The 27,861-nt window shown below is 40.4% G+C and overlaps 1 protein-coding gene across 22 annotated transcripts; it reads left to right on the top strand.

The window, feature by feature from the left end:
- Window positions 1-234: 234 nt before the first annotated feature.
- LOC110487640 (sialidase-1) lies at window positions 235-26,160 on the top strand. 22 transcript variants are annotated; one of them, XR_016493656.1, is made up of 10 exons: window positions 247-744; window positions 2,361-2,550; window positions 4,809-5,071; window positions 6,901-7,083; window positions 10,572-10,669; window positions 10,843-10,875; window positions 10,975-11,121; window positions 11,219-11,312; window positions 11,617-11,727; window positions 11,868-11,903. XR_016493656.1 is itself a non-coding variant. In XM_036971763.2 (6 exons), the coding sequence occupies exons 1-6, from the start codon at window positions 652-654 to the stop codon at window positions 23,613-23,615; spliced, it is 1,170 nt and encodes a 389-aa protein (XP_036827658.1). In that variant the 5' UTR covers window positions 235-651; the 3' UTR covers window positions 23,616-26,056. The 22 variants fall into 22 exon arrangements, 4 of the variants coding, with proteins under 4 accessions (XP_036827658.1, XP_090084331.1, XP_036827659.1 ...); XR_016493649.1 differs by having other exon boundaries at window positions 11,219-11,727; window positions 11,868-12,035; XR_016493660.1 differs by having other exon boundaries at window positions 264-755; window positions 11,219-11,727.
- The last annotated feature ends 1,701 nt before the right edge of the window (window positions 26,161-27,861 follow it).

A 27,861-nucleotide genomic window follows, 5' to 3' on the forward strand; every position in this document is an offset into this window, starting at 1 on the left:
AAATGTGTTGTGTTTATATTACTTTTACAAATAAAAATATGTGATAATAAACAAACAAATCTAAACTAACAAATGTCAAATCATATTTTTCGCCAAGATGGCCAGTCAATTTGAGTAACATTGTTGTGTATTCTACGTAATGACGCGGTTTTACGTTATTATGTAATGACGTCATCACGCAATGACATCACGATGTAATTTAGCTACTTTTAGCAACAAATCGACCTGCCCCTAGCAACTTCCCCTGAAAATTAGGTGGCAACACTGGTACCCAGGCTGTTTCACAACCGGTTGTAAGGCGGCGCTCAATTGTCCTGGTTAGGGGAGGGTTTGGCCGGAGGGTAGGCCGTCATTGTAAATAAGAATTTGTTCTTAACTCACTCGCCTACTTAAATAAAAAATTAAAAAAAATGTCCAGTTGGTGGCGGCAATGCAGCTTTTTGGGTTGTAGTCCGCCATAAAACCCACAGAAGACGAAGAAGTAGAAGGATAAGTTAGTCATGTCACCGCCCACTTCAGTCATATGACCGCGGTGTTTAGGGTTTCGGTGAGGAGGAAGTGATTGTTGTTTATTGCGCTACAGTTTTGCTCTGATGCCATAGTATCATAGCTTTCTTCGTCAAAAGAACGGCGGAGAGAATACTGAACAGCATGGTCACAAGGGCTGGTTTGATGGGAGTACGAAGCTGGATCGCATTACTTTTCTCAGTTCTATCGCCAAGTCTATGCACCTCTTTTGGCCAGGTACTTGTCAGGTATTTTGACCGGTTTTTCAGTCATGGGTTGTAATTCCTGAGTGTTTACCAGCATTTTTAGCTTGAGTCTGATAATTATCTTGTCAAAACCGGTAATCTGATAAAACTTGAGTATAAAAATACTTTCCTGATAAGTTTTACAGTTTATTGGAATACTTTGCAAATGTAACTTATTTCTCAGTGTGACCTGAAATGGTTTATTCATTCCCTTTCCATTTTAGTAGATGCTCTCCAGAGCAACTTACAGTAAGTAGTGAGTGCATACAGTTTCATACAGGTCCCCCGTGGCAATCAAACCCACACCCCTCGCATTGCAAGCACCATGCTCTACCAACTGAGCCACATCACCACAAACCACTTGATGTCTCAATGTACTCAATTACTGTATTGTGCTTGTTTTGTTTTTTCATGGTGATAGAAAGTCTGCAGGTACAAACCTAGATGACCAGCCTATGTACAATACAGTAATGTAGATTTAGATAAAGTTGTTTGTAAGGATGATACATTTAAAACTGCACAAAAAGTGATTGTTTTCCCTGTTATTTGATCCCCCAAAAAAATATTTAATTTTATGATTGATTGAGTGAGTGTCTTTTGTTGTTGATTTTTGTTGTTGATTTGTGTCTTTGCCCATCATTTTGCGCCTTTTGACATAAATGTTTGAGGACAGGGTTTTGTTCTTTTTGGATTCCATTAGAATGACAATTGCAGAGAGAGGGACAGGGCAACAACAATTACATCCAACTATTGACTCCTGTTAGTTACTGTTCTTAGTTCTATAACTACCTTTTTTTGGGAAACCAGTGATTGTTAAAAAAACAACAAATGCTGTGCCTGCGCTACAGATGTCTATCGGTCCACTAATACTAGTAAAGGCCCAGTGCATTACTTTGTATGAATGTTTTTATTATTATTCTGAATTCTCAAGGGGTGCCTTATCACCCTCAGCATCCCTACTTCCTGTGGCTTTGCTGTGTAGGCTTGAGTGTGACGTCTCCTATACAGTGCAGAATTCTACACAGCTTTGCAAGATGTAGCCAATCCATTTTGTAGATTGTTTACTGCAAGAAAACATAGCAGTATAATGACTTTGGGTGTGAGAAAGTTGTGGTGCAAGAGCTGTTATCAACACTGCAATAGACTTGCGCTGTAAGTTTGCACTAGCAGGCCATTGCAAAGCTCAGCGACCAAAACAATCCAACAACCTCTTGCACCTCTACATTTAGTAATCCATCCTGTGTTTTTAATAGCAGATGAGTTCACTTGCTGAATTGGTGGCACACGGTATGTGAACAAGAGTAACACTTGTTCTGAAGGATCATGGCACTTGACATTACAGGGGTGTGGGTTTACATTAGTGAACTTGGATGGCACAGAGAATGATTTTATGGACACATCCTGTTGATCTTGTTCTGTCACTGTCTCATGCTGTCTTTTTTTATAATGGTCTCTCTCCGCAGTTCTTGTTGACTAAAATCCAAGCTTCTTCCAAGAGGGAACTTGGAGGTTCGCTTTCTGCCCACTCAGTTTCACCTGGCCTAACTTGGCAAGTGGCTACATCTGCCAAGCAGTGAGGCAAATTAAGTCTCTCTTTCTCTCTCCCAGATTGACCCCCTGGTCTATGATGAGCAGTTGCTGTGGGTGAGGGGCGGGGCAGGAGAGGTGGACACTTACCGGATCCCACTGCTCTCCTTCACCCCCAAGGGCAGTCTGCTGGCCTTCGCTGAGGCCCGGAAGAAGTCCGCCAGTGACGTGGGGGCCAAGTTCCTTGCCATGCGACGGTCCACAGACAGAGGTAGGCAGGCAGAGAGAGCAGACAGACAGACACAGTGCAATGCAGGGATGGGCAACATTGAACTCCTCGTGAGGGGCCACAGTGGCTCGCATGTCTGCGTACCCACATCCATTCCCACACATGCAGTCAGCAAGGATTTTGACAGCAAAACAAATCCTGCAATTCTACACATTTTGCCATTGGGTGTGGAGAGATTGTTGCAGTTTTAAAGCAAGTTTGCTGCAATTCTACACATTTTGCCATGAGGTGGAGAGAATTTAGCAAAATTATAACTAATTTCATGTAATTCTACTAATTTTGTTATGGGGCGGAGAGAAAAATGTGCAGTTTTACAGATAATTTCCTGCAACTGTACACATTTTGCCATAGGGAGGAGAGAACTTGCAGTTCTTAATATGCTATCTGATGGTCAATGGTGCCCCCCCATTTGGTAATTCAACCATGGTTACTACAAGTTTAGATAACTTACCAATCAAAACATTTTTTGCTGACATGGGCTAATTGATTTACTGACATAACAATGATGAGAACCTGCGATGTGGGGAATTGTAATTGGCTCGTTTCAGCTAGTTTTATCTTGTTCTTGATACCATGTCTTGTTTTGAGGTGTTTTTACCTATTTTCATGTAAGCAACGACTGTAACGATGCATGTGACAGACACCAAGTGCACATTGTGCAAATTTTATTTGTTTTCAAAAAACATTGGAGACTAAATATATGTTGTCAACAATCTATGCCAACCCGGCCTGTTCTGCCCAATAGTTGCTCACGTTGGAAAACAGTGAGGGGTTTGGTTGTGGTCCACAATTCACTGCTGCCCTTACTCTGTTACTGCTTACAAATTGGATCATAACTCTAAAAGTATCAGAGATCCCACTCTGGAACTTTGATATGTCCGTAGAGTATATTACGTTCAACAACATATGAAACATTTTGCAAAATCAAACACTTTATTTTTTCAATATTCATGTTTATATTTTTCAATTTTCATAAATGAATGTTTCAAAAACATTTTAGAATCAAAATAGCACTCATAATACAGAGCAAACGGTAAAGCGTTATATGACACCACTGTATGCTTTGTAGCACCTACAGAGTAAACACTATGGAGTGGGTTAAAGGAGGCCTGGGTACGGTCAATATGACATAAATATGCCAACTTTGAGTCATTATTGGTCAATTATGCTTTTAGATATATGTCAACAATCCTTCCTCAAAATGAATATTCTATGAATTACATTTTGTGAAAATCCCCCAAATCATGGTATTTTATTTGTCTGGATTTTGTGAGGAATAATTCTAATAGGAAATTCCAGGTGAACAAAAAGGAGAGCAGTTGCAGATAAAATGAATAAAACTTGTTTATTACAAGCTGCAACAGGAAGACTCTTCTAGCACAGAGCAGAGAAAATGTCTAACTGGCCTTCTCTGATCAGGCTCTTCTGTCTTAAATACCCATTGTAGATAAACTTGATTTTCCTGTTTTATATATATTTCCACACTGATGTTAGAATAATTATGATAATACCCTTTCAATGTAAGAGCTGTTTTGATATTGAGATTTAAAAAAAAAGAACTTACATTGGACCTTTTTTTTAATCAAAGCTGCAAATCTTCTCTTAAAGGCAAAGTGGATCTGTTTTTATCTGGTTATCAAATCATTTCTTGGTAACAATTGAAGTACCTTACTGTGATTGTTTTCAATTAAAATGGTCAAAAAGCTAGCTTCTAAGCAAAAAGCCATTTCTCATGCAAGAACTGCTTGGACTGTCTTGGACTGCAGTTTTTGAGGGGATTTGATTTATCTGGCCCAGGTGCCCGGATAGGCGTATTTTGCACAGAGTAAAAGTTGATTGCATTCGTTTTGGAACCCGGCGGCCTCCAGTCTGGCATCAACCACTATCAACAGATATGAGAATAATCCATAACAAGTCTAGTGACCATCAGCCTGCACCTTGAGTGTCAAAAATGGAACCCTGGAAATTATGTATTACAATAACTCCAAATATGCTAAACATTGTGTTCACTCTAAATTAAATATGAACTTTTGTTATGTTAAATATTCCCATTTCAGACAGACAGAGACAGGACAGAGAAACACAGACACTCATACACATATTTGAATTGACATGGCTTTTTATCAGTGAATCTTCACTCCTGTGCATTTTTTTTATTTACAGCACTCTACTTATGACTGATACTTTCCTCCTCCCTCTGTCTCTCTCTCTCCCTCCTCTATACCTCCCCTCCACCCTAGGTGCCACGTGGTCTCCCACCACCTTCATAGTAAACGATGGCGTCCTGGCTGACGGACTGAACCTCGGTTCAGTGGTGGTGGATGAGGAGACTGGGTCTGTGCTACTGATCTACTCTCTGTGCTTCCACCAGTACCAGTGTGACCCCGCCAGTATAATGCTGGTGGAGAGCATGGACGACGGACTCAGCTGGAGCCCACCAAGGAACCTCTCGGTCCAGCTGGGGGTCAAGAACTTCGTCCCTGGGCCCGGCTTCGGCATTCAGGTGGGTCACCATCATCCAAGGTTTTCAGACTTCTCTTCATCTCCCCTTCTTCCTCTCGCTCTTAGAGTCAATTTATATAGTTAATTTAATTAATACATATACACTGAACAAAAATATAAACACAACATATAAAGTGTTGGTCCCATGTTTCATAAGTTGAAATAAAAGGACCCAGAAATGTTCTGTACGCACAAAAAGCGTATTTCCCCTTTGCCAAGATAAATCGTCCACCTGTCTGGTGTGGCATATCAATAAGCTGATAAACAGCATGATCAGTACACGTGCCCCTTGTGCTGGGGACAATAAAAGACCACTCTAAAATGTGCAGTTTTGTCACACAACACAATGCCACAGATGCCCAAGTGTAATTGGCATGCTGACTGCAGGGATGTCCACCAGAACTGTTTCAAGAGAATGGAATGTTAATCACATCGTTTTAGAGAATTTGGCAGTACGTCCAACTGGCCTTACAACCGCAGATCACGTGTGACTACGCCAGCCCAGGACCTCCACATCCGTCTTCTTTAACGGCAGGATCGTCTGAGACCGGCCACCCGGACAGCTGATGAAACTGTAGGTTTGCACAACCAAATAGTTTCTGCACAAACTGTCAGAAAGCTCATCGGCATGCTCGTTGTCCTCACCAGAGTTTTGACCTGACTGCAGTTTGGTGTTGTAACTGACTGTACCGGGCAGATGGCAGACATTGTGTATGGTGTCATGTGGGCGAGCGGTTTGCTGATCTCAACATTGTGAACAGAGTGCCCCATGGTGGGGTTATGGTATAGGCAGGCATAAGCTATGGACAACAAACACAATTGCGACGAGATCCTGAGGCCCATTGTCGTGCCATTCAACCGCCACCATCACATCATGTTTCAGCATGATAATGCACGGCTCCATGTCTCAAGGATCTTCTGTACACAAGTCCTGGAAGCTAAAAATGGCTCAGTTCTCCCATGGGCTGTATAGTGATCTACTCTCTGTGCTTCCACCAGTACCAGTGTGACCCCGCCAGTATAATGCTGGTGGAGAGCATGGACGACGGACTCAGCTGGAGCCCACCAAGGAACCTCTCGGTCCAGCTGGGGGTCAAGAACTTCGTCCCTGGGCCGTACAATGTCACCAGACAATGTCCCCCGTTGAGCATGTTCGGGATGCTCTGGACCGACGTATACGACAGCATGTCCCAGTTCCTCCCAATATCCAGAAACTTCGCACAGCCATTAAAAAGCACTGGGACAACATTCCACAAGCTACAATCAACAGCCTGATCAACTCTATTTGGAGGAGAGGCAAAGGGTGGTCACAACAGACTGGTTATCTGATCCAAGCACCTACCTCTTAATTTTTTAAAATTATTATTATTTTTTTAAAGGTGTCTGTGACAAACTGATGCATATCCTTTTTTTTTCTTCAGTCATTTGAAATTCATAGATTAGGGCCTAATGGATTTATTTCAATTAACTGAATGTCCTTATATGAACTGTAACTCAGTGAAATCATAGAAATGGTTGCATGTTGCTATTTTTATATTTTAATTAATTGTAGTTTCCCCCTCTTTATTTGCCTTCTCTACCGACCTATGACGAGAGCTCTTTTATATTTCATTCCTTGTGATCACATTGCTGACTTTTGTAGCCTACTTTTGTGTTGTCAATTATGAGGCCAATTTCTATCATCATAACACTAACCCTTATATTGCGTATAATAATAAACCTTGGTGCATTGACCCCAATATTTATTACTAAGGTCAGTCGTTTTGATTGAACTGTTGTGCTTTGACAGAGTACACTATTTTGACTGTCTCTCCATGTCTCTGCTCACAGAAGCACTACCCTCCTGCTAAGGGGCGTCTGGTGGTGTGTGGACATGGCACCCTGGAGGGTGACGGGGTCTTCTGCATTCTGAGTGACGATCACGGACGAAACTGGAGGAATGGCGCCGCGCTAAAGAGCATCCCCTACAACCAGCCCAAACAAGCCCTGGACTTCAACCCAGATGAGTGCCAGGTAAAGCTAACCAGGGAGGGAGTGAGCAGGAAGGAATGGATGGCACACAGTACAATAGCCGTGTAGTTATTAGGCTGGTGGGAGGAGCTATAGGAGGACGGGCTCATTGTAATGGCTGAAATGGAATTAATGGAACGGTATCAAACTTATGGAAACTACGTTTGACTATGTTCCATTAACTCCATTCCAGCCATTACAATGAGCCTGTCCTCCTATAGATCCTCCCACCAGCCTCTTCTGCCATTAGGCAACCCTCTAGTTTTACTAGTCTGTTTCATACTTATTTTATTTCACCTTTTATTTAACTAGGCAAGTCCTTTAATAACAAATATATACATCAATGATGTTTCTCTTGCGGCTGGTGATTCTCTGATCCACCTCTACGCAGACGACACCATTCTGTATACTTCTGGCCCTTCTTTGGACACTGTGTTAACTAACCTCCAGACGAGTTTCAATGCCATAAAACTCTCCTTCCGTGGCCTCCAACTGCTCTTAAATGAAAGTAAAACTAAATGCATGCTCTTCAACTGATCGCTGCCCACACCTGCCTGCCCGCCCGCCTAGGATCTCTACTCTGGACGGTTCTGATTTAGAATATGTGGAAGAGAGAATACAGTAGACGGCATCTGTCAAACGAGTGATTTATGACCTATTTTATGGGTCACGTGGTTACGCCCATATATATGTACATCCTGTCCTTCCGTTCTCACGCTCTCGAGTGAGTGTTTATTTAACCAGATAGTGCATCTGTTTATGTTAAAGCTTAAAGCTGTCATGATGATTGATGTGAAGTGACCTCGTTGAACTGTGGAATGTGTTTGAACACATTGGCCACCCCTGTTGTAAGGAACTGTTGTATATGAAAACCGTGATGTCGTAATGTATTGGACAGTCGCAGTATAAGTAAGAGCTGTGAACACTACAAGCGACCTTGATAAACCCCAGAACACTAAACATTTTAATTAAAATAAACCCAGGACACTAAAGAGGAAATAAACTTCTCTAGCGTAGGGGGCAGCATTTGGAATTTTGGATGAAAAGCATGCCCAAATTAAACGTCCTGCTACTCGGGCCCACAAGATATGATATGCATATATCATATATAGTTTTTTGGGGGGGTTTGTAGTTTTCTATTCAATGTCATTACAGTATCCATTGACTTAGGACTCAAATTGCAGTTCCTATGCCTTCCACTAGATGTCAACAGTCTTTAGAAAAATGTTCAGGCTTGTGTTCTGATAAATGAGGGAGTAAGAGTAGTCTGAATGAGTGGACCCTGACGTGTCACAGAGCTTTTACATGCGCAATCCCGAGAGAGTGCCTTTCTTGTTTACCTTTTATATTGACAACGTTATTGTCCGGTTTAAATATTATAGATCATTTAGGCTAAAAACAACCTGAGGATTGAATATAAACATCGTTTGACATGTTTCTATGAACTTTACGGATACAATTTTTTTTTTTTTGTCTGCCTGTTTTGACTGCGTTTGAGCCTGTGGATTACTGAAGAAAACGCATGAACAAAACTGAGGTTTTTGGATATAAAGAGACTTTATCGAACAAAAGGAACATTTTTTGAGTAAATGAATGTCTTCTGAGTGCCATCATATGAAGATCATCTAAGGTAAGGGATTCATTTTATCTCTATTTCTGACTTGTGTAACTCTACTTGGCTGGTTACTGTTTGTAATGATTTGTCTGCTGGGCTATGTTCTCAAATAATTGTAAGGTATGCCCTTCACCATAAAGCATTTTTGAAATCTGACAAAGTGGTTGGATTCACAAGAAGTTAATCTTTAAAACTATGTTTAATAGTTGTATCTTTTCTTAATTTTATAATGAGTATTTCTGTATTTGAATTTGGCGCTCTGCAGTCTCACTGGATGTTGGCCAGGTGGGACGCTAGCATACCTTAGAGAGGTTAAACATGTCTCCTAGACAAATTGTAGGTGTACTGTGTTCCTCGTGTCAAGAACACAATGACAAAACCACCGAAGACATTCTTTGGGAAGACCCTGATTGTTTTAATGGAGTGCTGGATATGAGTGACGGTGAAGATTTTCACAAACAGCGGCCACAGCACCCTTTTTCAAACAAACGCAGGGAGTTTTTCTCCTGCGCTGCGGATGAGAGAATGGCTTAAGATACGGCTGGGGCTATGCCAGATCGAACAGGCCCTGAGTGGGACAACCCTGCCTGGGTACGCACTGGAAGAGGAAGTCTGCTGGCGCGATGATTTGAAAGCCATAAGAATCTCTTCATTGGCGTATAGTCCAGACTCCAAAGTGACAATTTTAGTTTGTGCCCAATTCGATAGTTCCAATGCAACCAAATCAGTTAGGTTGTATGCATTTTCAAAAGCCTGAACAGAGGTCAACTATTTTGTGCCAGTCTTTAGCTTTACGTGGGGCAATTATCACATTGTCACATTATCACATGATGAAACAGCTGGAAAATCTTTTCCAACATCGTGAACAATTACGCTGCTGGGTGCTTCTATCCCTAAGACAGACCCAGGGCCTAAAGGCAAGACGTTTTGATCTATCCAGGGAAAGAAAACTGTCTGAACCGGTCAGACCCCAAAAACGGGGATTTAGAGACTGATGGATGTGATGGTTGAACATAGAGCCTCCCCTTTTTCTGTAAGAAAGAAATAGTAAACTTGTTTAACTAATTATAACATGTTTAAAAGGTTTGTACTAAAGATTTAGAATTAAATAAAGGGTTTTAAAATTGTATCTCACCTTTAACGAAAGTAATCTTAGTTTTTTTCTCTCTTTCGGTCTCAGAAAGGCTTCTGGGAAAGAGGTGTGTGTGTATGTGTCTTTCTCTGCAGTTGTGTGTTGAAACAATGTTTTTTTCTTAACATTGTTTTAAACACTAGGGCTCATTTGCACATAGGTTCTCCAAAAACAAAAGGTGTTTTTTCCGAGGATGGAGGAATCAACAGTCAACCACACCTAGAGAATCTTCCAAATAATCAAAAGGCCTTATTTTATATGAATACAGTCTTTCCTACAACAGACAGTTATAAATCTAAGCATTTAAAGGGTATTAAAATGTGGTACTGTGCGGTAATACTATATCTGTTGTATAACATTTTTTTGTGTATAAAAACTTTCTGGCATGGTTAAATATTGCCTAGTAAAATTGTTTAACTAATTATAACATGTTTAAAAGGCTTCTGGGAAAGAGGTGTGTTTCAAAACAATGTTGTTTTTTTTCGGTGTGTGTGTGTGTCTCTGCAATTGTGTATGAAACAATTCAACATTATGGGGTCCTTTGCACACAGGGTGTCTCCAAAAACAGCATTTGTTATTTCCCAAGGATGGAGGGAGCAACAGTCAAACCCCACAACCACAATAGAATAGGCCTAGACACCCCCTAAGGTTTAAAAACAATGTTTTTTTTCTGAACAATATCAACACTAGGGGGTTATTTGCACATAGGTTGTCTCCAGAAAAAAACAGGTGTTCTTTCCCCAGGATGGGTGAGGGACCAACAAACAATGCCCTGGTCTGTAAGTTCATTCCATACATTGGCTCAGTCAGGACACAGCCTTTACACATGGAGAATTTTGAAGGTGAGGATGTGGAAATAATAATATATTAGATTAGATTTTGTGTGCGTTAGGTAGTTTGTGGGAGATGTTTGATATTACCTGTTAGAAATTACTGCACTGTTTGGATCTCTCTCTCTCTCTCTAATAAGGTTTCCTCAAATATTAAACTGTTGTTTTATATATGGTTTTTACAGATATTCTAAAAGTGGAGGACATCGAATTTTCCGGTATGTTTTTATGTCAAATGTAAGTATTTTTTTAATGTTAAAATAGTGTATATTTATTTCGTATAAATATATTTTTATATTATTTAAAATTGTCTATAGGATACCTGACATTTACACAGCTGCTACCGGGAATAATTGATTTGGATCATCCAACATGATGACTAACTATCCATGATGAGGATTCAGAGGAACAAACGGGGGCCTGTTCTTCTTTACGCAGCCCTACGGCCTCAAGCTATTTTCGACGTAAGTCCAAAAAATAAAAAGGTGTAATAATCTTCATATATTAAGCATTAAACAAAAGTGTGTACACTATTTTAAAAAGCTAATCTTGTGTTTACAGGGGACAGAGACCTAAACAAGAATACCCAAGGAAATATGGACTCTACCTATGAACGACTTCGGGGGCGCTGAAACCGACGATATTCTACCGTTCTGTACGGCCGGCTTTCCCATAACTCCAAACACAGGAAGCACAGATTTAACACACAGATACACACCCCCAGAAAACTCCACCCAATCGCTATATAATCTAGCACCTAAGGCGCATCATGATACTTTGGCACAAGTGCACCGCGCAGAATCACCCCGGCCCGAGAAGGGCGACTGGTCTGAAAACGATTGGATTCAAGAGCACGCTCTCTATGGATACGTTATGACCCGTTATAATTTTTTACATTTTTTATTAGTTATACATTTTTTGATAGAATGTTTGTTTTTTAAAAGTCACTTTTTTTTCAGACTCCAATGATGGCTATACAAACCATACAGAATCTACAAAGCCAGAGGACATAGGGATAGGAACCCCATTATCGAGGATTCCTCAGAAAAGCAGGCGTCAAACAACCAGAGGTAATTTAACTAAACCCCAAGGCCTAACAGTGAGAACTGTGTTAATATATTAATATATCTGAAATGTATTTGAAATTGACATTTTTATATAATATAGATTTTATTTTTAATACACTATTTTGTATATATTTTTCTTTCAGACTCCTCCCAGGTGTATACCGACACAGAAGGCCCAATATGTCGAGAGGAAGAGGGCGCCCAGGACATACATAGTAAAACATCGAAACCTGATAATTTCAACACTGTCAATGACAAGGCTGAGGAAGACGATGTGTTGATGTATGAAGCGGCCAACAGTCAATTCTGAGGTAGAAACAATATTCATTGAAGATATTCTCAATGAGGACCCAGATCCTGAAATAGATCGTCAAGATAGGTTTCTCACAGCCTTTTACAGGGCTCTAAAAGCCAGAGAGGTTCAGCTACACAAACGTATGGTTGCTTTACTGAGGCGTCAATACAGTCAAGATCTATCCTTCTGGCATAGAACAACGCCCCGCTTGTTAAACAACAATCTGATTTTAAAAAACGCCCAAACAAGCGCTAATAACTGTATGTAACATGGCTACTTCTAGAATGCCAGAAGAACTCACATCCTTAATTAACCAAATTAATGCTTTAGGGCCAACCTCCCCATCAATAACCCAAACACATGAACACCTGTTATCACAGGTACCCCCTGAACTCATATCCTTAATTAACCAAATGAATGCGAGCACAACGTCTTCAACAACCCCCACACATCTTCAACCCCCTCCCCCCATACACACTAACTTCTTCGGAGTAGGGGGCAGTATTCGGAAGTTTGGATGACTGAGGTGCCCAAAGTAAACTGCCTGCTACTAGGATATGCATATAATTGGTAGTATTTGATAGAAAACACTCTGAATTTTCTAAAACTGTTTGAATGATGTCTGAGTATAACAAAACTTATTTGGCAGGCGAAACCCCGAGCACAGTCCATCCAGGGAATTTTTTTGTTGTTGAGGTCAATCTGTTTTCAATTAGTTTTATATGGGAAGCCCGTTTTACTAGAAATATGCTTGCAGTTCCTATCGCTTACACTGAATGTCAACAGTCTTTAGAAATTGGTTGATGTTTTTCCTTTGTGTAATGAAGAAGTAGCCCTGTTCAGAACGAAGGTAGAGTGAAGCGTGCTGTTTGTTAGAGGCGCTTGACCTGAAAGCACGCTCCACTTTGTTTTCCTCCGGAACTGAACGCAATTTATCCCGTCTTAAATTGTATCGATTATTTACGTAAAAAAAATACCTGAAGTTGTATTAGGAAAGTTGTTTGAAATGTTTGGACAAATATTACAGGTAACTTATTAGGTATTTTGTAGTCATGATGCGTGAGTTGGAACCGGTGTTTTTCTGGATCAAACGCGCCAAATAAATGGACATTTTGGATATATAACGACGGAATTAATCAAACAAAAGAACCATTTGTGATGTTTATGGGACATATTGGAGTGCCAACAAAAGAAGATTTTCAAAGGTAAGGCATGAATTATATCGTTATTTCTGACTTTTGTGTCGCGCCTGGCGGGATGAAATATGATTGTCTGTGTTTGTTTCAAGGGGTGCTGTCCTCAGATAATCGCATGGTTTGCTTTCACCATAAAGCCTTTTTGAAATCGTGTAATAAATCAGTGGCGATGGTATTGATAGAAGTGTTCATGTTGTGTACCGCAATAAATTCGGTAATACAGAGATTCGTCAGTTTTTAAAAATTTCACATGGATGAATCAGAACCTTGATTAATGCAGTTTTTTTAATGTGATGATTTTGAATACTCTCTGAGAACTTTTAGAAAGGGCTACAGATTATGCCGAACCTCGTGATGTCTGTTTTACAACTTGAAATATCTGGAGATAGTATGCAAAACACAGGGTCTCTTGTTTTACCCAATGGCGAAGCAGATCTTGAACAATTTATAGCCCTGCTGGAACGCCTTGTTCAATCTAATTCAGCCATCATAGCTGATAGGACCCTAGAAGTCTTTGTACAAATAGTACTCCAAACCCTAGGTGGAGGGGGTCAGAGAAGGAAACTTGATAGTCTCATGCAATCAGAAATCATAAACGATAAGAAGCAATACCTCATAAACGTTAACAATCATGGTAATCAGTTATGCCTATCACATTTACTCAACCCTGGATGTACTGATCTAGAGGCTTTACAAAAGGCTAGGGAGCTCCAAAATGCCGTCGGTTTAGGTATACAGGAGGCTGTGGGTTTCTCTGACGTAGTCGAATTAGAAAATTCTCTGAACATCAAGATTGGGGCGGCAGGGTAGCCTAGTGGTTAGAGTGTTGGACTAGTAACCGAAAGGTTGCAAGTTCAAATCCCCAACCTGACAAGGTCTGTCGTTCTGCCCCTGAACAGGCAGTTAACCCACTGTTCCTAGGCCGTCATTGAAAATAAGAATTTGTTAACTGACTTGCCTAGTTAAATAAAGGTAAAATATTTTTTTGTTGTGGTTTTGTACCACTCTTGTCGTTATAACTGTTCAGTATGTCAGGGTGAAAAACGTCCGATGCAACCCTTAAACCTAACACCCTGTGCGGATTGTCAACGCACATGTCGTTCGGCCTACTCTTACGAAAAACACAAAATTGAAACATAGCACCCCAAGGCATTAACAAGAAATGTCCAAAATGCCATTGCAATTACAACCTTAAAATAGACAACCCTAAACCTCTAGTGTGTGGGATCATACATTGCCCAATCTGTAATGGGCCTTTGAAAAGCAGAGACACTGGATTGTTTCAAGAAATGCCCCACGAGTGCTATATTCAGCCCTTGGCTGAAGATGAACATTCAGAGAAATGTGTTTTATGATTTTGAGACTAATCATCAATCTGCCTATTTGCCTATTTTTGTATCTACCATGACTTTCAAGGCTGAAAAGTGTTCGGCAGAGGGACCCGATTGTTCGGCAGAGGGACCCGATGCTTTCTAAAACACTTCAGAAAACCCCAGTACAGAAACTAGAGCCTACAACCCCAGTACAATCCTAGAGCCTATGATTCCTATCTTCTTTTGAACATCTTGATACAACAAGGCGTTGCACCCAGTGTCATAGCGCAAGGTAGTAAAATCTTGTTTTGTAGACCCCGCCTTCAACCAGAGATGCATTGCCAGCTTAAGTTTCTTACCCATGAGATTGGCTCAAATGCCTGAGGCCTTGGGTTTTGAAAACTCTGTGAAAGGTTGATTTCCTCATTTCGTCACATCTGAGGAGAATCTACATTATATTGGATCTTATCCCAGCCCCGAAATATACGGGTGTGATCAAATGTCTCCCAAAGAGAGAGAGATTCATGACTTGGTATGAGACAGTATGTCGTCATACCATTTGATTTCCGAGTCATTCTGTGACAATGATGTGGTTATACTGCGTGACGGATGCCTCAGATTCAGAGAAGAGGTCATCAAAGATGCCGGGATTGACCCCTGGAGTTGTACAACTATTGCATCGGCATGCATGAAAACCTATCGTACACACTTTTTACCTCCCAGCATCTATAGCTATTCCATCGCCTGACAACTACCGACGACAATTCAAGTCATACTCTAGCAGGTCCATTCAATGGTTGGAGTACTTGGCCCAGGATAAAAACATTTTTATTCAACATGCTTTGAATAGTGGGGGGAAGGCAATTGGCCTGTATCACGGAAATGGATACACAGAGATTGACGGTGTTGAGACATCGGTTGTTTCTTCCACGGTTGTAAATCTTGCTTTGTGCCCCAGGCCATGTGTGTCTTTACCCAAAATACTTTTGGGGATATGTACCAGGAGATCCAAGACAAATTGGAATTTTTACAGGCTACTTATGGGTTGAAAGTGAATGAGATGTGGGCGCACGAGTAGACATAACTCAAAGTCTGATCCTCATGTTCGAGCTTTCCTTTCCAGCTTTGACACACCAGAACTCTTGGAACCCCGGCAGGCCTTGTATGGAGGTCGTACCAATGCTTTGACATTACGGTATGTAGCGCAACCCTATGAGACAATGGGATATGTAGATTTTACACCCCTTATCCTCATGTAATGAGTTCCTCTTGTTATCCTATGGGTCATCCTGAAATTATTCACCGTGACGTTGACTTACTACAAAACTATTTTGGTCTGATTTAAAGCAACTTTTTACCCTCCCTGGGGGTTGTTTCTGCCAGTGTTGCCTTACAAGGGACCTCAAGGAAATTTTTGATTTCCCCTTTTGCACCTGCAGTGAAAACAACAACCAGGAAAAGCCTTGTGATAATTCAGATCAAGAAAGAGCCCTGACAGGTGTATGGGTCACCGTTGAATTCTCTAAAGCTCTAGAGAAGGGGTATCTTGTGGCCAAAATCTTTGAAGTGTGGAACTGTTCCTGGAAATCAGACACTCTTTTTAAGGAGTACATCAAGACATCCTTGAGATGCAAGAAAATGGCTTTGGGGTATCCTGCATCGGTCACTGATCAAGAGAGCAAAGACAAGTACATTCAGGACTATCACGACAGAGAAGGTATACGTCTTGACTCTGACAGAATAGAGGTCAACAAAACCAAAATAAATCTGTCAAAATTGTATTTAAACTCGCTTTGAGGCAAACTATCCCAGAGAAGCAATATGCTAACAACGTCGATCGTTAAGGGTCCCGAAGAATTTATGGAATTTGTTTTTTTCGGACCAATACGAAATTTCACGTTTTTCATTCTTGAGTCAAGACATTGCCCTGGTGAAATGGAGACGTAACAAGAAGTGTGTTCTACCCCAGGGTAATGCAAATGTGTTTCTTGCCGCATTTACCACGGCCTATGGTCGACTTGAACTGAACACACTCATGGAACAGTTGCAGAGGTGTGTTCTGATGGACTTGCTTAAGTACCACAGCAGCCCACAAGATTTCTGATGACAGAAGACCTCTTGGGTGGCATCAGTTTCTTAAAGCCCTGGCAATCCTCAACATTCCCCTTTCAGGTCTACCAAACTATAAGCTTCTTCAACAGATTCAAACTTTAAAACAAAACCCTTCGAAGAGCTACAGCACCCCTAAAGATGTTCTATCAACCCCTTCCCCCTTTGAAAGGGCTGATAACTCAATGATGGGTGAGTCCTCACCCCTGAACGTATGGGTGGTTAGACTTTTGAATTACTTTTGATTAAAATCAATACATTTTATTTGAAAAAAATATACAATTTAACATTTTGTGACATTCTTTAAACATTTGACGTGAGCATACACCTTGATTACAGGGTCTTAAAGGACACATACTTGAACACTTTTGATATTTTCTAACAAAACAATCTACGGCGCTATCATTAATTCTTAAATCATCATTTATAAAGAGACATAACATCTTCAAAAGAAACTCCACTGGCTCTTTGGCATAGGTAGAATACACAGTGTTGACCACATGTAGTGGAAATGTTATCTTGTACTTGTTTGATGCTGTAGTAGATCTTTGATCCAATTTTGGTCAAAAAACTGTTTAATAGATGTGGGGAAATGTGAAAATCTGGGGGGGAAAAGCCGTAGGAATCAAAAAGAGTTGAGATCTTTCTTCCTCCTTCATCTTCTAATGTCACAGCTAGCCAATGTTCACCCGGCATGTGTTTAGGATGGGTATTGACAATAGACATGGCCGGTCGCTCCTTCCATTTCTCAATAGGTAGTTCATCACAAGCCCATACTCCACAATTGTTTTCCAATCAAGCGGCTCATGAGACCTTCTAGCTCGTGGGTAGCTCGTGGGTAGACCTTCTAGCTCGTGGGTATTCATGTTTTTGCTCAACGATCCTTAACATCTTAATAATAATAATCCACTAAGACTTGTCTTCGGGCATTAACTTCCAAGATTGAATCAGAGGGTGCATAAACAATCATACGAACTGTACAAGCTAAAGGTGTACGGAAACGCATTTCCAGCCTGAGGTTACCTTGGGACACCACAGACAGATTTCCTGAGGTGTCATCATCAGGTGATAAATCGAACACATACAATGTGTAACCCTCTGCAAAATAATTTCTGTCAATAGGTAAAGAGAGATATTTTAGATACCTCCCGGTAGCCAGGAATAGATTGTAAAATTCTCACACCGATATGTTATTAATTTGTGGTTGGAAAGCCTTAACAAGGACCTGACGGCCGTCCTGACGCTACATACTCTGCATTGAAATGTTGAGAATTAAAACGTATTTTTAATGTAAGCTGCCTATATTAGAGGCGTGATCAACCAAGCCTATAACCATGTAGCTAGCGGGCCTAGAAACAGGCCTAGAAACAGGTTTTCTTGACTACAGATTCTACTTCCCTCCAGTATGCTAAATGTTTTCATGGTAAATCTTTGGAGAGGGTAAAGGGCATTTCCTTTCATCAAAGCCTGTGAATGACCCAGATGAACGACCGGAGATAGACACTTTTTTTTAAATAAAAAGGGTAGCCCCAAACACTTTTAAACTAAAGTTATCATCTTGGGCAGACATCAGACAAAACTCATCCTTGGCCCTGGTTAATTTTAGCCTTAAATCAACCGAGTTTAAGAGTAAACGTTCTTGAATAGGCCCTAGAAGATTAAACTCTCTCTCGAGATTCCACACAGTAGTGAGCACATGCCTCCAGTCCTTTGTTTTCACCTGTGCTGGGGTCTGTCTTCCATAGATGCTCCTGCAGTATCCTTGCTAAACAGCCCGGCGCTGAATTGTCTTCAGAGTGTCTTCGGAGTAGTTTAGTAAACATTCCAGGATAGCCCTATAAGGATAGGTGGCACTGCTTTGACTGATAAGGCGTTCACCCAAAGTCACATCCACTTGGGAGAAGATGGTGGCCAAGGGGTAATTAATGAGACTCACTTGGGCATCATTTGCAATATTAGTATCTCTTTTGGTCACTTTGAGGCCTAAATGCAATAAAAAGATTGAGCTCTGTCTTTATAGCTTCAGAGGACATGCAGTGTAAAAGAGACATGTTGCTTTTCTTTTAGAAAATACTTCTGAGTATTATTTTTGACGTTTTTGGTCCAGACCTCACTTAACGTCGTCTTTGACTTACTGAGTTTCTTTTAAAGGTTAACCTCCTCTTTTTAAGGCCCGGCCTGCGCCTTATACCCGGAGGTCTCTTTTTTGGTCTTCGAGACAACAGCATAAGACCCGAGCCGCCATAGCATTGGCTACAACCTCACAATATTTGTTGCCGCTGATTTTAAATGTGGTTTGGCTATGCTGAGACCTCTCTTCATAAACTGTTAAACCATCCTAGAGAGGTTAAGAAATATGCCTCCAATCACCGAACCATACATGGTAGGGGATCCATGATAACCGGGTAACCCATTACCCACTTGACCAACACATATCGGTTAGGGTCGAGATGGTGGTTGTGTACCATAACCATTTTAATGTATTTGTATTATGTTTATAAAAAAATATATATAATACTAATAATATAGTAGATATGTAGAGACGTTTTTGGAGGGTCTAAAGGGGAGTTTTACAATCGTTTTACCATAAGTAAATTCAATAATTTTTTTCTGATCCGTTTTAAGCTCAACCAGAATGTTTTCAATATATTTCTTGCTCACAGGTAAGAAATATAACTGTCGTAGTTAACAGTGACTACATCACCATCCTTTCCCTCTATATGAACTGTTCTCAGCAGGGGCACACAACTGTCTCCTACCTTTTTGATAGGATATGATGTCTGTGTACACAAAGATGTTGTAAAACCCTGCATGTATATCCGCAGGGAATGGGAATAATTTATCTTTCACATACGTCCATTTATTGTAACTCATCCCCAACATGTAGGCTAAATTACCGCTGGTCTTTATACCCCCATCAGCATTTTTAAGTTTTATAAGTGTTGGGTGTTCCCATATCCTTTTGAAATAAAAAAAATCACGGTCCTTATCCTTGATATTATACCAACTATGGGGGTATGTAATCTCGCTGAGACCTACTTCCCAGGCCTCTGATAACTCTATAGGCTTTGGAAAATTGGTTGTATAATTCGAACATTGTTATTCCCATATATATCTGCAAACGTGTTACTGGGGAGAGTCAGGTAAAATCCACGGTGCTCCATGAAGCACTCCTGTGTACACTCGAATGATGGTGTTTTTATCACGCATGAGGGTTTACGTTAACCCCCACTGCCTCCACCACCTCGTCCTCTAATACACAACTGTTGAACTTTTGGGGCCAGTTTTTTTCCCAATGGACCAACACCCATTTTTGACCCTTTTCTCTCTTTTGATCCAGAATCTCCTCCATGTGAAAGACTTTGTCTTTACCCAGCTGTACCCTCTGGAGTTCCTTCTCATAAAAGGAACCCTCTATAAGCTCCCCATCATAATCTTTTAACTTGTATACGTGATAGACATTTGGTAACTGAACAACTCATCACTGTAACCTTGCTCATATTTTTTTGTCAAACACCCCTCAACTTGGATATACGTACCTAGTCCCCCACTATGAATTTAAAATAAAATAAAATCTTATGGCGAAGGAACAAACCATACAGATTTTTAAAGACTTGAAAAGAGTTTTCAGAAGAGACCTCAGAGGGATTCATCCGTATACTCTTATGGTAGCTGTAGTTGTAACCCTTTACTAAATCTTGAACTATATCCACATATCTATGTGTGTTGTGAGCTGTAAAGTATTTCCACATCCTCTCCTTCAAAGTTCTGTTAAAGCGTTCAACAACTGAAGCTTTCAAATCCAAACCTGTAGCGAAATGTACAATATTATTATTAAATTATTTACCGCCGTCAGTCTGCACTTTCTTGGGTGTTCCTTCTTCCTTCAGGATAGAGTCAAAGGCCTGGGTCACCTCTTCCCCACTCTTATTTTTTTAAGACCCTTACAAGTACTATTTTAGAGAAAATATCTATAACCGTTAGCATGTATCAATTTCTGTCATATTTGTCTGCAAGGGCCTGCATGTCAAGTAAATCCGCCTGAAACTGGGACACGGGATGAGTAAACTCTATTTAGTGGAAATTGTTTTCGCACAGGTTTATGCAGAATGGAAGCATCCAGCTCCGCTAGCCAATCATTCACTTGAGCATCGCTTAACCTGCTACCTGTTTCTTCGGCTATAGCTCTCTGGAACCTCTCCTTCCCCCGAACGACCCTGGGTTAGAGGGGGTGGAATAAATGTTTTTCAACATCTGCTCCGCCATCCTTCTTGCCTCTCTGATGTACAATAACATTAATGAGCCCCTTTCAAATAACGAGAAAAATATTTGCAACAAAAAGTTTTCAAGTATTACGTATCCATACACTTCAGGATACGTACCAGGATATTAGTACCCATTTTCTCAATGACCCATGCATGCAACACCTTGTATACTTGGTTTACATTTACCGTCTTATAATGCTGAATTTTTAAAACGCATACATCCGTTATATAAACAACAAATATGATGCATGTTACAATTAAATAATGTTTCCAACAAATAAACTAAAATCTTAGACAAGGATGTTTCTAGTTCTTCAGAATCATCCACAAGACATGATACCAGTTGTGTCCATTGTAGAGTCTTCCCCGTATGTCTTACATGACTCATGATTTGCTCCATGTTTAGCACACGCTCTGCATAACGCCTGTATTGTGGGTTTTGTAGAGCGATACATCGTTCACTTTATTTTCAGTAATTTGCTGCATAACATTTGTAAATTCTCTCAAAAGAAAAAATGTATTTATTCTCTCTAACAACATTGATTTATATCTAAACCAAAGCTTCCTTGTATTTGTTGTCGTCCAACAGTGCATGTCTGGTTTCATGTATGTAGATCACCTCCTTCAGTTCATGTAGGAAAGCCTCGGTTACACCGTAAACCCTGGGAATAGATGGCACAAGACCCATAGACTCCAGGGCTCTGCCCATCGATGGTATAAAGTGGCTGGACCACAGTCTTTTCACCAGCTCCTCAAAGTGGTTGAAGAAGTACCGCGGTGGGTCGTATAAACACGGAGGTCCTCGTTGGCTGATTGATCTCACAACCATGGCATTTTTCTCTTATATACTCTCCAATCACCACGTCTAAAAGTGTGGCTACAGAGGCCTTGATGGTATCCACAAAAATAGTACTGACCACCCCATCAAACACATCCTCAGGCTGTGTACATGTCGGGGGGCTTGCCTGGCGGGAGTAGAAAGGAGGGCTGTGAGGCATAGAGTCCTTAGGGTCTGGTACCCATGATGTATCGGAGTCCTGATATGGTATATGAATATCCATGGTATATGCTGAAATGAAGAACCAGAGACTTTATGGCCACCCCTTTTATTGGTGAACCATTCCTTTGGTATCGGGGCGTGGTTAACGTAACAGCCACATACTTAGTTTTTTTTCAGGGGATGACCCTTCTAAGGATGACCCTTCTGGGGGTTCCTTTGAATCATAATCCTTAGAATGTGTATATATCATGCCATTCCTTAGTTGAACAATACTCTGCTGTTGTTGGCTCTGTACAAAAAGAGCATCCACTAACTCTAACATTTTCAATTCCATTAAATCCCAACTTTAAAAAATCCAAAGCCAACTCCTCCTTTGCCCGCCTTTCCTTCCAGTTCTCTGCTGCCAATGACTGGAAAGAATTGCAATAATCACTGAAGTTGGAGACATATCTCTCTCACTAACTTTATGCAGCAGCTGTCAGAGCAGCTTACCGATCACTACACCTGTACATAGCCCAACCAACTACCTCATCCCCATATTGTTATTTATTTTATTTATATTTGTTTTGCTCCTTTGCACCCCAGTGCACATGCATCACTCCAGTGTTTATTTGCGAAATTGTAATTATTTTGCCACTACAGCCTATTTCTTGCCTTCCCTAATCATACTTCAGTTGCACACACTGTATATAGACTTTTCTATTGTGTTATTGACTGTATGTTTGTTAATTCCATGTGTAACTCTGTGTTTGTGTCACACTGCTTTGCTTTATCTTGGCCAGGTCACAGTTGTTAAATAAAGGTAAAATAAAAAATCTTATTTAAAATGACGGCTTACCATTGCTTTTGTTCTGGTTTTATGCAGTAGTGCTGTATACTGATTACAATGCAGTTCCTCAACTTTTTTTTGTACCAGGGACTGGAAAGCTATAGTAGCAAGTCCCTGTAGGACAACTTAAATGAATTAATCTGAGTCACAACCATCAGTATCCCTTGATGAGAAGTGCTTGAGAAACACCGTATTAGCTTTTATCAGTTAAACGCCATGATCGGGCTCACCTCAGTTCCTCAATCAAACTCATCTCTGCCCCCCCCCCCCCCCCCCCCCCCCGTAGCCTGTAGAGATGGAGGACGGTAGCATCGTCATCAACGTGCGCAACCAGAACAACTACCACTGCCGCTGCCGCATGGTGGTGCGCAGCCTGGACGGGGGCGAGACGCTACCCTTGGAGCAGCTGTTGTTTGACTCCACCCTGATAGACCCTGTGGTAGCGGCAGGGGCGCTGCAGAAGGAAGGTGTGATGTACTTCACCAACCCAGCTGACAGTACTCACAGTAAGGACTATGGGGTTGGGTTGGGGCCCTCTGGTGGACAGAATGGGTGGGAAAGGGGAATAGTGGTGAGTTATTCTTTTTTACTTCCACCTTCAACCTTTCTGTCCCTCTCGCTTTCTTTCCCTTCCTCTCTGTCTCTCTCTTTCCTTTCTTCCAGGGGTCAACCTAACCCTGCGCTGGTCTCTAACCAATGGCACGTCGTGGGAGAAGAAGGCCGTCCAGATCTGGGCGGGGCCAAGCGGCTACTCCTGTATGACATCACTTACGAGCGGCGGCGCAAAGGACAGGAAGTTTATCTTCGTCATCTACGAGAAAGGCCACAAGGACTACTATGAGACCATCTCCTTTGCCAAGATCCACCTCTACGGTGGACTGTAGTAGAATAAGGCTGGGGGGGTGGGTACTTGGTAGAGTCTGCTTCTAATCACTAATCCATGGTCAGGGTCCGTATTCTCAAAGCCTCTCGGAATGCTGAACTAGGATACATTTGGACTTTTAGATCATAATGAATTAGATGACATAGACGGGTGACCTGATCCTAGATCAGCACTCCTACTCTGAGATGCTTTTTTAAAAAGTTTATATAATCCCAAATATTTTTATCCGCTTAATAATAGTTATGGTTAGGATGGGGATTGGTGAATTTCATCTGTGGTTAGGGTATTTCATCTGTGGTTAGGGGGAGGAAGGGGGACTCATTGGACTTTGCAACACAACTTTATTTTGATAGGTGAAGGGAGACATGGAGAAATACAAACTACTGCTGTTGTATGGCACCAAGAATGACAGTTTGTGCCATTTTACCTTTAGGTGGCTTTTAAATACATCATGATTTTATTAATTAGGGCAAAACGTAGCAAAACTCTTTGGCAACGGAAAATGGAAATTTGCTTTTCTTATTGGACAAGTTCAGGTAGCTCCTCCCTGTTTTAGTCTGTTTTCCTCAATTTGGTGCCTAATGTACATTTATTAGAATGGCCCAATCACAGGTACCCCGTCCTTTAATGAAGCTATGATAGTCTGTAATGATTGGTGGTATGTTGGTGTACTCTGGGCCTCCCATAGCTGAGAGTGGAAGAAATCCCTCACCCACATCTTTTATTTTGTGATGTGGGGAAGGAAAAAGGTATGCGTCTCCAAGCCATACAAATATTTGGACAGACTTACTAAGTGTTTGCAACTGTGCTATTTCCATAGGGCAAAAAAATTGAACAAAGAGTAAAAATATAGCTTTAGAGGAGGACATTTTAACGCCTAGTAAATCTAGCTCCCATGCATCACAGCCCATAACAGAATGGTTTCACTTTCAGAATGGATCTTGCCAACTTTTGACATGAGAGAAGACCGTATGGTGAGACAATAGTTTGAGGGAATTGGACCTGTAAATGATTGACTTGTCAGAATAGGACATGCACATTTTGAATCCATTATTATTATTATTTTCTTGAGCCAGGGATGTTATTGAGATCCCCCTTGTTGTGCTATCAGTTGAATGTTTATTAAATCTTTTGCGGCAGCGTAGCCTAGTGGTTAGAGCGTTGGACTAGTAACCGGAAGGTTGCAAGTTCAAACCCCGAGCTGACAAGGTACAAATCTGTCGTTCTGTCCCTGAACAGGCAGTTAACCCACTGTTCCTAGGCCGTCATTGAAAATAAGAATTTGTTCTTGACTGACTTGCCTAGTTAAACATTTTTTTTTTTTTTATGTGATTGTGTCACAAATGCCTCAACTCAGTGCCTGGCACTCCCCTTGTATGTGAAACAATGTGACAATTTACCTCCGGTTTCTATAGCATATTTGATCAGTCTCATCTAGCTAGCACACTTCTGTCCACAGCAGTTGTAGTTGTTTCTCTCAGCTCACCTTGCTGAACCTAGCTGTGAAGCCGACATACTGGTATGCAATAGATTCCTTGTTTAGTGGTAAGAGGCTGCACCTGGTTAAATGCACACAAGGATTTGGTTGGTAGTTCACTGAAAATGATTTTGATGAGAAACTCTTGCCTTGTATTGAAAAATCTGGACGCATGGCAACTCATTGTGTCAAGAAGTTTAACTGCCACATGTTATGGTCTTTAAGTCCACTTGATTTTGTATTTTATTTTGCATATATTCTTCTCTTATTGTAAGACTACATATCTTACGAAGTTTATTATCCTTCCTTTCCTGAAAGTGTGTAACTTCAATAGAATGCTTTCAATTCACGTTTTAAGCTAAGATTTGTGGTTTTAACATTTCCGATGTGTTTTTCTGATCAAGACATTTAATTCCAATATAAATAGCGATTAAGGGAGGTGTGATGTGTGTCTGAGTACAAATATGATATTCTGTATGTACGTTTGAATATTGTACTGATATTTTTCCAATTAGTGGTAATAGATCAGAACTGGGCTGCCTGTGTAAAAGCAGCCATTGAACTACAGTATGTGGAAACATATGTATCAGTTCATAAACCATGGAATGGGTACATCAAATCTTTTCCCAACTATTTTGCAGTCTATATGGCACAGATGTCAAGTTTTTGCTACTTAAATTAAACTGGTAGACTGTTTTTATTCATCACAATTTTCTTTAACCAATTTTGATCTTTAATGCAGGGCCATCTTTCACGTGCCTCTTCCATTTTTGCAATAATGCTGCAATTAGTTGGTTGTAATCTTGAGTAGAGCAGACATTTCCATATATTTTTGTTAGCTGCCTGTGTGACAACTCCACCGGTCCTATTTATGATATCATTTATGATAATCAATTATTATATTTGAGTTTAACCATAATATTTGTTCTGTCTTTTCTGGTGGATTAAACTGAAATTGCAACCAACTTTCTATGGCTTGTTTAAAAAATATTTAGGAGATAATCTCTTTTTCAAGTAACAGAAAGTGAGAGGTTGTAATCTGAATAAAGGGGAAAAGGCCATTCTTGAACACGGGTTGAGACATTCTTACTAATCTGCTAGAGAACCAGTTTGGATTTAAGTATAACTTTGGTATGACTGAAGCCTTTAGTGAGGTCTAATGCTTTAATATTTAATTATTTTTGCCCTCCGAATTCATTATAAACTCAGCAAAAAAAGAAACGTCCTCTCACTGCCAAATGCGTTTGTTTTCAGCAAACGTAACGTGTAAATATTTGCATGACCATAACAAGATTCAACACCTGAGACATAAACTGAACAAGTTCCACAGACATGTGACTAACATAAATTGAATGTTTTCCCTGAACAAAGAGGGAGGGGGGGGTCAAAATCAAAAGTAGTCATTTGTAGATCAATTCCAGTCCTACTTTATCAAAAGCCTTTTCAAAGTCAGCTATGAATGCCAGGCCTGGTTTCCCAGATTTTTCATCGTGTTCTATTGTGTCCAGTATTTGTCTTACATTATCTCCAATGTATCGTCCATGTAAAAAACCTGTCTGATTAGGATGAATAATATGCGACAATACCTTTTTTAATTCTATACATTTTGCTAGAATTTTTGCATCACAACACTGAAGTGTTTTTCAAATGGACTGGATCTTTATATTTACAACTTGGGTCCTGTTTCAGTAACAATTAAATCAGACCTTGTTGAGTATCTGATAATCTAGCATTTTTATAGGAGTGCTCTGAGTACATAAAAAAAGGTTTGGTATACCTCAACTGGTATGCGATCCAGCCCTGGAGTTTTCCCAGACTTAAATGCTTTAATTGCATCAAGCAGTTCCTCCTCTGTAATTTGGCCTTCACATGAGTCTTTCTGGACAGCTGTTCATTCTACATTTATTAATAGAAAACAAAATCCTTACAATTATCTTTGGTTGGTGGAAATAGAGGAGACTGAAACGGAAACATATGCTTGAAGTACTTTGCTTCCTCTTTCAAAATATTGTTTGGTTAATCATGGGTGACTGACATTTGTTACAAGTTTCAGTAAATTAGTAATTGGTAGCATTTCTAAGTTGAAGAAAAAATATTCCATTCATTTTGCTCTATTATTATAATAAATTACACTTGACTAAGTTAAGGGCCCCAATCGCCCCAAAGCTTGTGACAGTGCTTCAAAGAATCTGTACAGTTATTTTCTTCAACCATGAAAGGTTGTGGAGGTCTGCAGTGGTTGTTGTCTGTTGAGGAGGTATGGACTCTGAGAGAAATTTAAGGTTAAAATGTCTATACACAGCATTCGACGGAAACGTTTCTATTATTTTGCCCCCCACCCCCCTCAGGAATACTCACTTAAATGTTTCACCAAATTACAAACACATACTCACATAATTATCTCAGAGTTTGTTACAGTACCTCTCTCTTCCCATGGTCCATTGCAGTCTATGCTGACACACACAGGCCATCCTTTCCAGCTCGCTCCACTCTTACCCTGAGTCCCGTTCTTCAAACCAATCCAGGATTTTGTCTCGCTATCTAGAGTCTTTCACTACACCAGACTGACATTACTTACATCCTTCATTCCTATACATTTCAAAGCAATAATATGATAATCTTTATGCAACACTTAACTGCCACCTGTTATAATATATTTATGTATTTAATGATATATAATATTTATTTATAAATACAGTGCATTGGGAAAGTATTCAGACCCCTTGACTTTTTCCATATTTTGTTACGTTAAAGCCTTATTCTAAAATGG

The sequence above is a fragment of the Oncorhynchus mykiss genome, chromosome 30 (assembly GCF_057628025.1).
Source record: "Oncorhynchus mykiss isolate SJ-2025 chromosome 30, ASM5762802v1, whole genome shotgun sequence".
NCBI lineage: Eukaryota > Metazoa > Chordata > Actinopteri > Salmoniformes > Salmonidae > Oncorhynchus > Oncorhynchus mykiss.